Source organism: Ostrinia furnacalis, unplaced genomic scaffold, assembly GCF_004193835.3.
Source record: "Ostrinia furnacalis isolate ACB-3 unplaced genomic scaffold, ASM419383v2 OfSCF0651, whole genome shotgun sequence".
NCBI classification, from domain to species: domain Eukaryota; kingdom Metazoa; phylum Arthropoda; class Insecta; order Lepidoptera; family Crambidae; genus Ostrinia; species Ostrinia furnacalis.
The window spans coordinates 233,117-246,015 of record NW_021130890.1 but is presented as its reverse complement, the minus strand read 5'-3'; the positions used below and the strand labels follow the sequence as shown (position 1 = coordinate 246,015).

The window sequence follows — 12,899 nt, the reverse complement described above, 5'->3', positions numbered from 1 at the left end:
CTCACCTGTGTTTAACTTGTCAACTCGGCGATCCAGCGTCAATAAGATGCAGTCTCAGGTGAAGTTGTATTGCTGAGTGTACACACGGAGACGTTTTGGCTCAGATTGAAAGCTACGGATTAACTTTAGACAACTTTGGTGGTTAACTTGAGAGCTTGGGAGGATTTTGTGTATGGTATTTAGTTAGAAATGATATTCAGCGCAAAGATGTTACGATGCGTCTTTATCCTAAAATTAGTAGGTAATTACATATATTTTAAAAATGGAAAGTGTATTTTTAAGCAAAATCAGAGCAACTTTTAAAATTTACACAAACAAAAACCATATTTCTAAAATCTATGAAAAAAAATCTTTGCAAGTAAGCTGGTCAAAAGTATTTTACACGACCCTGTATTAACTTACCACTGCTTCGGGGCAATAAATGGGCCAGTGCTTAAGAACAGCGCAAGAAACTCAATCATATACTTAGCTAGCTAATAATATTTTTTAATCAAAGAAATTGTTTAAAATTAATGCAAATCCTTTATGACATAAACCACACGCTTAGGCTGAGTTATACCACTCAATTTTAACCGTAACTATAAAGGTAATCGGTGTATTTTGTATGGAGTTTGACAGATTTTTGATGTTTGTTAAAGTCAAAGTAGAATGGTGCAATTCAGCCTTAGAATCAAACCGTCACTAAACAAAAAACTACATTTCAGATAGAGAAAGATTCTTTCAACATTAGCTTTGATGTGTACTGAACCATCAAATTGGGAAACAAAACTTAACCTATCAATCCCTGCAACCTGTCCCATTCAATTACCCCCCAAAATACAACTTTCCTTATTCATTTTCTACGAAACCCCAGTAAATAGTTCCATGAGTTGCAGGATTGTAATTAAGAAACCCTTAGCAAAGGTTTGATTGGTTCCCGATTGGTTTTACGGAACGGTCATGGTGATAGTTTGTTTTTTGAGTGTTGGTAACACTGGCACTGTTGTTAATTGTTTGTGTTAATTGAATCAAAAAATCTCTTTTGGTTGGTATTGAAGGGTTGGAGAAAATATTTTTCGAAATACATTTGAGTACTGAGTAGGTAGATACATTATGAAACATTAATAAAAACATGTTAATGTATCACAAATATTTGGCGTACAAACAACAAAATAACATTGACTTTCAGATGGGCATAATATTCTTGGAAAAATAATAATTTGCGGTTTTACGGAATACATCATTTTCAGTGTTTTATTTCATTCATATTTAGCGAAATCGACATCATTTTAAAATACTTTGAAACCGTAACAAATAAATAAAAATGTTGATTTAACACCCTGTATGAATAAAGTCCTTCCTTTAATAAACTAATCATACTTACGTTAACATTACGTTTAATTTCAATATAATTGTATGGAATAATATAAGTTACTAATACGCGAGTTTAAATAATTACTTATTTATACTGCCTATAACACAAAGTCACTGAAGAGTGCAATAAGTGATATAACTTCGAGTGAGAAGTGAAAATGTGAAATAGTGTACCAGGGTGGAACTAAAAAAAATATATAAAGAGGGTAGACCAATTTTGATATCGAATAGATTTTCAACGGTCAGTAAGAAATTCAGCTGGTGATCTTTGTTTTTGATTATTTTTGGCTCTGGTATTAATATGAACATTAACGTAATTCAATCCAGTTTTAAAATAAATCTTTTTTTGTGTTTTAAAGTGTAAAGTGATTAGGTGCTTATTTGTTCGTGGATTTGGTACGTATTGTGGCATATTTTATAAATTAACGTAGGGTAGCCTTTGGCGAGTTAGGCTAGCTCAAGAACTCGGTAAAAAAATTTTGTGCCAGCCTTTACGCATATAACTCACAGTATGGCGTTTCTTTATTTATAAAAAATATGGACTACCGTTTGTGTTACACATTATAATTGGAGTAACAAAATGTACGATTGTTTCACAAGAAAACATACACAAATGGGGTAGCACTCCTCATTTCATTGCAGGAAATAAATTTGCTAGACAAATTTTAAATAACTTAAAATTGTGCCTTCTCTGTGTGTATTTCTTTTCCTTGATTTGTGTGGTGTATTGTATTGTGATAGGGTTGGGACGTGTAAAAGTGCTCTACTTGCAAACAATAAACGATCTAGATTTTTGGATTTTGTATAATAAAGGTTAATCCATCTGGACATGTCAGCCGTTTGGTGTAGTGGTTCAGAACGGACTACTATGCCGAGAGGTCCCGGGTTCGATTCCCGGCCGGGCAGAAATTGAAATGATGAATTTTAATTTCTGTGACGGGTCTGGGTGTTACTATGTATAATATGTATGTATTTAAAAAAAAGTATATAAGTAGTATATCCGTTAAGCTAGCATCCATAACACAAGCACATTAATTGCTTACTTTGGGGCTAGATGGCGCTGTGTGAGATTGTCCAAAGATATTTTTTTTTTATTGTATCTATGTCTTTTGTTCCAGGATATCGATATCGCACGTCCCTAACGCGACATACGCGGAGCTGGTCATCAACCACGTGAAGGCTGAGGACGAGGGCGTCTACCGATGCGAGATCACCTATCTTCACGTTGGCGAGGACTGCAATACTGTCCAGGTCACCGACTTCCACACTTACAGTAAGTGACTTTCCTTTATGCGGAGCTTGACCACGTCAAAGGTGAATTTGGTTTATGATCATTAGGGTTTTTGTGGTTTTACGTATATCTTTATTAGGGAGAACTGCAACTCAATACAGGTCACAGACTTCCACACTTACAGTAAGTGATTTTCATTTATGCGGAGCTTGACCACGTCAAAAGTGACTTTGGTTTATGATCATTAGGGTTTTTGTTGTTTTACGTAGGGAGAACTGAAAATCAGTGTAGGTCACCGACTTCCACACTTACAGTAAGTGACTTTGCTTTATGCGGCGCTTGACCACGTCAAAAGTGACTTTGGTTTATGATCATTAGGGTTTTTGTTGCTTTACGTAGAGAGAACTGCAACTCAGTGTAGGTCACCGACTTCCACACTTACAGTAAGTGACTTTCATTTATGCGGAGCTTGACCACGTCAAAAGTGACTTTGGTTTATGATCATTAGGGTTTTTGTGGTTTTACGTATATCTTTATTAGGGAGAACTGCAACTCAATGCAGGTCACGTACTTCCACACTTAAAGTAAGTGACTTTACTTTATGCGGCGCTTGACCACGTTAAATGTGACTTTGGTTTATGATCATTAGGGTTTTTGTTGTTTTACGTTAGGGAGAACTGCAACTCAGTGTAGGTCACAGACTTCCATAACTACAGTAAGTGACTTTGTTTGATATTTATTAGGGTTTTTGAATACCTTTGGGCCTTCATGATTGATGATTATTTAGGTGGGTTTATTGATTGAGCGAAAATTCTATAGAAAGCTGAGACAGTCATTTTCTTTCTAATCTTTGAAAATTGGTTTTATTTTAAAGGGAACTTTTGTCCCTTTCCACATGGCAATCATCATCTAGGTACCTACTTAAAATGTAGTTAAAATTTAGCTTAGAGAGGTTTGAAAATAGTTCATTGTTAAAGATGAATTCAAATTTTCACTGAGTAAGTAGGTACGCCAAATACTTAGGTGCCCTAAAAAGCAAATAAAGTTACACACACAGATACAAAGTTGAAGTGTACAGCATACAATTACAATTGAAATACTACCTGCATACTTTTTACTATTTTTTGCACGTAAATAATATACAAAAATTAAAAATACAATTATCACTTTTATCTTCACCTAACGGCCGTCCGCGACTTCGTACGCGTGGATCCCGTTTCATCCTCTTAGAGGTGAAGTTTCAAGTTTTTTTTAGGGTTTTACCGGAAAATTTTCGAACTTTTCTCGCCGTACTTTGGACTTCAAGGAACAGGCGTTGTTGTGTTAAGCGCTTACCAACACATTTTACGATTCATTTTTATAATTAGATTTTCTATAATAAAGTGCTTACCATTACGTTTCTCACCCATCTTAGAAAATAACCAATATTCTTACAAACCAATTATTACTATATTTATAAACCGAACCTAAAGATCCAGAAAAACATTTCTCTATTCGCATCCAAGCTTTATCTCAAGATATTGCCTCCCATAGCCCGAGGTGCCACGTGCTGTCCCTTTCATACACACCCAATTGTATATCTCCGTCTCTTTCGCCGGGATAAATATACGCTCTTTGTATGAAGAAATGGTCCAAAGATATTTTATTGGACCGATCCGTTGTTTAGAGTTTCATATCCAACGTCTTCGTATTATTACGTGTGTTCCGATATAGTGCGGGGAATATGTTGATAGTTTAGATTTAGTAGTTATGTCGATAGTTTAGCATCGATACATTCAGAGCTTCCTCTTGGTAGATAAACAAAACAAATAATAATTTAATGATTAAATTAAGTTTAATAAGTTTTTTTGTAGTAAAGGACTGCCACTTTAACCATGCTGTGGACCTCAGTTCCATAGAAAATACCGTTTGACTTTGACAAACTTGGCGATGTTGAATGTCAAAATGGCGCGTGGCAATTCGTCTATGGTTAAGAAAAATCCAGAGATTAATTTTTATTTCTGATCGGGTCAATCGAAAAAACAGTAGGTATTGTTTTTAAATTGGCTCGTATTGCTGCGATTGGTGATCAAAAGATAAACTTGAATTTAAAACGATATTCCTAGCGTTAAGAGTCGCACCTCAAACTATTTTTTTAAATCTTTAGTTTAATTCCCCCCGGCCGCGGCAATTCAATTTTTTTCAAGTTATTTGAAATAATAAGTTTTGGTTATCGATCATCTCCCATCACTAGTGTATCGAGATAAAAGATATTGTAGGCACAGTGTATGTGAACTATGAGCTCGATAAACGATATCATGGAAGCAATATAATACCTATTTAACGGAATAGGCGATATTATATTAGGACTTCGTATGAGATAGGTGTAGAAAATACGTGTTAATGTAGGCTAAGTATTTAAATCATCATCATCATCATCATTTCAGCCATAGGATGTCCACTGCTGAACATAGGCCTCCCCCAATGCTTTCCATGTTGATCGATTGGTAGCGGCCTGCGTCCAGCGCTTCCCTGCTACCTTTACGATGTCGTCGGTCCACCTTGTAGGTGGACGTCCCACGCTGCGTTTTCCGGTGCGCGGCCTCCATTCCAGAACCTTTCTGCCCCATCGGCCGTCACTTCTGCGTACTATGTGCCCTACCCATTGCCACTTCAGCTTGCTAATCCGTCGGGCTAATAATTAATAGGTAATACGACTCATTTTACAAAACAAAAATTAAACGTTTGAAAATTAAGAAAAACTAATAATCTTGAAATCTGCAGACTGTCTGCTTATTATAATACCTAAATAAGAATCAAATTATGCAAAAGCGTCTTGTAATCAAAAAGTCCTTTATTTACTTACTTTTACTTACTTAAAACAAGTTTACAAATTTTTAAAGAAATCGAAGAATGTGAGCAAAACAATTTACATCGTAATTATTCTATTACTTCTAATTTGACCCCATCATAACATCAAGAAATTAATCGATTTCAAATTAAATAAGTAAGTAACTTATTTACGAAATTTTGGTGATCAAAGCCCATCCTTGGTTTTATAACTGACTTATCCCCCAATCTTAACTAATTTATGTACATCAAAATCAAATTTCTATGCGATCGCTTTAACCTCTCTTTGAACCCTTAACTTAACCAAATAGTAATTTTAAACCCTCGAAAATCAGTTCAAAATAACGAGAGATCAGCCATTAATATTCATTGACACTACAGTCTGATCGATTTTACAAAATTAGCATACTAATGTCCAATTTTAATAGTAAAATGGCAACGGGGAGAAAAATTCTCATGGTTCGAAGCCCGCGGCAAATTGCTCAATATTCTGATTTAAGGGAGCCTTTACAAGGGTTCTGGACAACGCCAGGAGGGTAATGCAAAGATTTTGGGAATTTGTGAAGTGCAAATCTAGATAATTCAATCAAATCAGGGTGTTTCAATGTACAAAAGATTATTTTTTTTGAGAAAACACTATAACGCCCGTTTTCACAAACATTACTATGAGGTCTCACTGTGCGCGTGGACGCATAGGGTGATACACGAACCAATCACGTGCTCACGAGCTCTATTCAACGCTGTGCGTTCGATTTGCTGCTTCACTTAAGCAAGCATCGTTTGTGAATACGGGCGTTAGTCTTAGTAGTCTGAAAGCTTGACTGTGCGACCAAAATCTCCGGTTTAGTTAGTGATTTTTTATCTGAATAAGCTCATACAATAATAGTATTGTTTTGGTATTATCTTCTTTCAATATTACGAGAGTAATGCCCGTTTTCACCATCAATCCCATACCATAGGGGTCATTTAAAAATTAGAGATCTATATAGGGATCACTGTTACCATAGAGCCACTTAAAAATTAGGGATTGATGGTGAAAACGGGCATAAGCACACTTTTTCTGCGGTTTTAATTGCAGTTGATGAAGCACATAATGTCGTGCCCTACGTGCCCAAACAACTGCTCGCGGGAAGATTTAATGAATGCTACTGACAACGCCACTCTTGTAGCGGAGTTTTTGGCTGACACTGTGTAGGTATGTTGTCGACAAGACAATAAGAAGAATCCAAAAATGCTTCAACCATACCAACGCGTGCAGATCGCCATCAAAGGCCAATGACAGGTCGCGTAAACTATCATAGGTCGCGCGACCTATCATTCAGAGTGAACATTTCTTTATTTGTATAGACTATTATATTATTATAGTCCTTACAAATCGTCATTTTGCTCTTAAGGAGCCTCTACATGTATCATAATCTTTTTACCCTACCAGCGCTTCGAGACCAACATTTGACAAGTGCTGAGAAGAAGCGCCGCAACAAACTCAGTCACCACTGTCTGCCGGTTAATATAAATAAATATCATTGGCCTTTGATCGCGCCGGCGATGGCGATTGGTATGGTTGAAGCTTAAATCAATCAGTCATTCCCAATAATGTAACAATAGCAAACCAAAGAAACGTCTTAAAACACGGCTCTTCCTTGACAGAATTGCGAGAAAGGGCTCAGATGATAAATATTCAAGGGCCGCTTGGAATTGCCCTAAACGGCTGAGGGCATTGTTAAAGGGATTACAGGGTTCAAGGTTAATTTTTGTACAACACGTTTTTGTTGGAAAACAGACCCTATTGCAAGTGCTTAAGATGTTAAATTTAGCTTGGATCGTGTACAACCCTTAAGTGTGGGTTGGTTTATCTGAGGATAAATAAAAGGTTAACTGGTAGAGAACGACTTATGGGGTTAAGTTCGTCTTATGTGTAAATATCACCCTAGGTTATCTACATTGATTTATAATAACAAATACCACGTTAATTTGGTTACTACTGTGAACAAGCACTTAAACTAATATTTTGATTAAGAGTTTGTTTGTTTGCTTGAACGCGCTAATTTCTGGTCCGATTTGAAAAAATATTTTGTGTTGAATAGCTCCATTTATTGAGGACGGCTTTAGGTTATATTATAATATCACCTTACAGCCAAGACGTAGCGTGGGCAGGCCTCCCACTAGGTGGACCGACGATCTGGTGAAGGTCGCGGGAGGTGCCTGGATGCGAGCGGCGCAGGACCGGTCTTTGTGGAAATCCTTAGGGGAGGCCTTTGTCCAGCAGTGGACGTCTTTCGGCTGAAATGAACAAACGAACGAACGGCCAATCAGGGCGGATCAGTAAAGAAAAATGTTGCAAAAACGGGAAATATTATTCAAACTATTTTCACGCGTACGAAGATAAATCTAAAAATAGCTTAGAAAAAGATTACAAAAGTTATGTGTAACCACTTTAATTATACATCCAATTTAAATCTCCCATCTTCAAATAAACCTTGGGGTAGTTTAATCAAATTACCACTTCGAGAAGTTTGCCAGGAGAAAATTAAAAAGCTCCCCTATTTTGTAGGGACATATTTCAGGGGAGGGTTTAATCCAACTCTTTGAGAAACTTCTTGATACAGCCGCCGTTGGTTGAGGCGTTTTAGAAATAGCGATTTTTTCAGAATTTTTACGATTCCTCAATGAAATGAAAATGTTTAATTATTTATTCGTCATAAACATAGGTGCAAAGTGGTTAAGGGTTATTTATTTATTGTTAAAAATTTACGGGTTATATTCTGATAAAAAAGCTAGAAGTTATACTCAGCGCAAAGACTCGTGCCAGGCGGTGTAATAATAAAAAAGTTCATATCACGTTTCCTCTCGCACTCACACTGGTTATGGGTGATGTCACACGGAGGCAGGCATAGGTTATGAAAAACGATAATGCCCCAAAAAGATTGAACTTTTCTGATTAGTGTTGAATGTATTAATGTCGAATCTTTATTATATTAATCATCGTAAAAGACGTAATTTTCAGGGAAAAGTAACATTTTCAATATCTTATTCGAGTCGCATCGTGGCCTGTAAAGGAGGAAATTCTTAAGAAAATATTGAAAGAAGCATCGTCAGCGCCGTCCCATCTTGAATTAAAATGTGGTTCTACAGGATTCTTTGTGTAATTTGTCACTTCGGCTACCCCAAGTCGGAATGAGAAGAAATAACTATTTCTGTGGTGATAAAATATTGTAGAAATATCGTAACATATACTAACTTTATCTTGCTCAGTATTGAAGCACATGATGTCGTGCCCTGCGTGCCCAATCAACTGCACGCAGGAAGATTTCATGAAGGCTGACAACGCCACTCTTGTGGCGGAGTTTTGGGCTGACACTGTGTAGGTTTGTTGTCGCCACAAGAACAAGAAGTATCAGTTTTGTTGTTATGTCTCTATTTAATAAATAAGGCATTACAGTATGTATCTGATATTTAAATTGCGTTTTTATTTCGAAAATTGACATAATTGCCATCGTAAATAAAAGCTGGTAGTGATCGTTACATAATAAATGTGAGCTACTTTTTTTTCAATTATATCGAAACATTGTTTGCAGTAAATTCATGAACTTATGATTCGATACGAAATTTAATCGAAATTTTTGTTTTGTTTTTTTGCAAAAGGTTTCGAGCGTTTTATTTTTTTGCCGTAGGTGATCGCAAACTAAATAATTTAGTTACAAAATAACATTAACCAAAACTTTCAAGCTCGTGTCTTGTCTGTTGACCATAAAACACGTTAGCCCTGAAAATCCAGTAAATTTTGAGTTATTACTTGCTGGTCCAATAGGATCAATAAAATGTTTTTGGTAACTATTCACTTTATAAGATCTTACGTCCACAAAATATACATTAGGGCTAACAATAAGCAACAATGCAATGAAGTATCTATAAATTCTTTCTTCTCAGTCGGTACACTCTTGTCAGAGTGGTCGTGGTCATCATTTTGAATCACGATTCAGAGTGATGTTCCTCGTAATACGGCGCCATTCCTCGCGGACTGCAACTTTCTTGGTACTTTCGCTAACCGAGCACTTAGTTGCGGCCTTGATCTGGTCCGTCCATCTCATTGGTGATCTACCACGTGGTCTGGTGCCCTCAACTTTTCCCTGCACTACGAGACGCTCTATCTATAAATTAGAACTAAGTAATTAAGTAGAAGTAATTGATAGAGTTGGAATGTGTAAAAGTGCTTGTTGAGAGCCTATTTACAGATAATAAATGAGATTTTTAGCCGACTGCATCAGAAGGAGGGTTATTTAACCATTATGTATACCTAACAATAACATATGAATCTCAACATTACATTCTGTTTCTAAATACGTGTTACACTACATTCCCGTACCAGTTTGAGAGCATACATCATTTTAGTTCCATCGTGCGTACCAAGTCAGAAAACCGGTTGAACTATTACTTGTTCCTTCCGGTGCACAGTACACTTGCTTTCGCGGAAGCTTTTGTATTGGAAGCTCTATATTTTGTAGTTTTGTGAAGGGTTTGTTTCAGGAGAATAATAATACAATATAAAAATAAAGTAATAATAATGTATTTGGAAATTCTACAACACCATCTGGTCACAAACTAACATATTTTGTACTGTGAATCAACAACGGATATAGGCAAACATATTTTTTTAAATTTTCATACAAAACAATATTTTTAGAATCGAATAAGTATGTATGAATTTTTTTTTCCAAAATGATGATACTAAATCTCTGACTTCACTATACTACGCTATTTATTAATGCATTTATGTTAACATGGCTAGGGTCCACTTGATATAGGTACCATTTACCTAACACCCTGTATAACGTTACGTCATGCTACGATATCATTACGAGCGGATTTCCGATGAAAAATGTTGCAAAGGCAGAAATCATTATTTTAGCTAGTAACTTATAAAGAAGATTAAAAAAATGTTATCCTATTAAACTAATATTGCCTCTAGTAATAATAGTCCCATTTATTACAGCTCAGCCAATTTCCTGAATAGTCAAATCCCACTATCGGCTTTCAAATGAAAACTAAATTACAGGCGCTGTAATTCTACACTGTAATTACATGCCGGCATAATCAAAGGAGCGGCGGCCTTTGATCCCGCCGCTTGAGAGACACGACGAACAATTTGTCACTTTACTTCGCCGATACTTTCAAGGTTATTAAGGCACGATGCTGGAGAGGTTACAAATAAAATAATATGTTTTTATATCTATATAGAAAAGCTACCTTTACGATGTCGTCGGTCCACCTTGTGGGTGGACATCCCACGCTGCGTTTTCTGGTACGCGTCCTCCATTCCAGAACCTTGCTGCCCTATCGTGAAGCGCTGGACGCAGGCCGCTACCAACTTAACATGGAAAACTTAGGCCTCCCCCAAAGTAGTGGAAGACCTATGGCTGAAATGATGATGATGATCTATAAAACCGAAAGGTCACTGACTGACTCACTCACTCATCACGAAATCTCAGAAACTACAAGTGCTAGGAGTCTCAAATTTTGCATGGGGGTTCCTTTTAGAACGTAGGTGCTCACTAAGACGGGAAATTTAACCCCTAAGGGGGTAAAAAGGGATCAAGTATTTAATATTTTTTTATTCAATCTTCTTCTAATCGTTCGTTTCATCCTAATGACGTCCACTGCTGGACAAAGGCCTTCCTCAAAGATTTCCACAACGACTTTTCCTGCGCTGCCCGCATCTAGGTATACTTCCCGTGAACTTCAGTACNAACTTCAGTAGATCGTCGATTCACCTAAAGTCTGTTCGCCGAGAGTTGATAAATATTATGAAATGTCTTGCAATAGCGACTGTCGCTTACGTCGTTGTCGGCGGGCGTCGTTTGTCACAACGCGCACTGAGTACCATGGTACGAGCCACGCAGCTGTCGTCAAGCGCCCCGGCCGGCGGGCGGCGGCGGCCACAGCGTGACCACTTTTAGTAGATTTCTACTTTTTTGGTAGATTTGAGGCAAAGAGAACGATGATTTAGTAGTGCGAAATCGTTTAGTAGATTTTGGTAGATAATTGGTATTTTTAGAACATTCTTATAAATGGTAGTCCAAAATTAAATTGTAACCGAGCCGAGAATCCAGGTCAAAAAAAAGGCCAGGCCAAATAATCTACCAACTTCTTCATTATATCGACAAAAATAATTAGCGGGCCGCAATTTATAATGAGTTTAGAACCTCTGATATTTTTTTTTATCAACTCTCGGTGAACAGACTTTAGTGGGATATAAAATGTGCCTCCCAAGCATGTATTTGAATTAGTTTTGCGGACAATCGACTTGACTTGTTCTATAACTAAGTATTTAAACAATTTAAAAGGACGATGTTGAGAATACCATTTTTTTTAGACTGAAGATATTGGTTCGCTATCTATAAATCTACTAGCTTTCCGCCCGCGGCTTCGCCCGCGTGGAATTTTGTCTGTCACAGAAAAACTTTATCGCGCGCGTCCCTGTTTCAAAAACCGGGATAAAAACTATCCTATGTTCTTTCCCGGGACTCAAACTATCTCTATGCCAAATTTCATCAAAATCGGTTGCGAGGTTTAAGCGGGAAAGTGTAACAGACAGACAGACAGACAGACAGACAGAGTTACTTTCGCATTTATAATATTAAGTTGGGATTGACGTTTCATATTTGTTTCCTGCCGGGCTAGGTTGCGCGCCCTGATATACTTTATCGACGTCAAAATGTATGCAAAAAATCAATAAAATGGCGTAATAACCGCTTATCGCGGCGCGCATCCTAGGCCTACAGGTGTAGGGGTTTTAAACAGCCCCCTTAAACCTCCAGAAGATGAATTGAATTACTAAAATTGTAATTATTTCAGTTACATAAAATTAATTGTGTTACACATAACGTTTAAATTGCTATAAAAATCTTGGCAGCGAAATGCACCTTTGTTTCCAACTTTTTTACATTTCCTACACAATTCAAATTACACTAAAACATTTCTTCAACAAAATGCATTTTGATACGCTCCTTTGGAGGCTACAAAGCATTTTTGCGCTACACTCCACCGGAAGGAAGTACTATATCAAATGTATTTCATGGCGTTGTGTAGCGTTGTAGCGTAGCAGGAAGCTTGGCCGGTACAGCGCAGTGAACATGATGCATTGCGATTTGTTACGATTGGTGTGATGCGTTGTTAGAACGAGTCTTCCAGTGACTTGGCCCACTTTTAGCTTGGTCCATGGGCCAAGTTGCTGGTTAGAATTTTTAAATAGATAAAAAAACTCATAAAGCCCATTTATTTCTGTTAATAGGCTTAAATAAAGCACTTTTACACATCCCAGTATTAACCCTACCACAGCTTCAGGACAATAAATGGGCCAGTGCTGAGAAGAAGCTGCGCAAGAAACTCAGTCACTATTTACTAGGCTCACCGCTCAGATTCTAAAGTAGAATTTTGTTGATTTGGTGTTTAATTTATTAAAATAACATTGAAGGTGGGCCCAGTGACT

The 12,899-nt window shown here is 37.1% G+C and overlaps 1 protein-coding gene across 1 annotated transcript in view; it reads left to right on the top strand.

The window, feature by feature from the left end:
- Nucleotides 1-1,966: 1,966 nt before the first annotated feature.
- The window catches only part of nrm (neuromusculin), a 194,256-nt gene continuing 183,323 nt past the window's right edge, over nucleotides 1,967-12,899 (top strand). Inside the window, exons 1-2 of the mRNA XM_028323573.1 lie at nucleotides 1,967-1,971; nucleotides 2,472-2,626. Of these exons, the coding sequence (XP_028179374.1) occupies nucleotides 1,967-1,971; nucleotides 2,472-2,626 (160 nt within the window). The remainder of the gene's footprint in view (nucleotides 1,972-2,471; nucleotides 2,627-12,899) is intronic.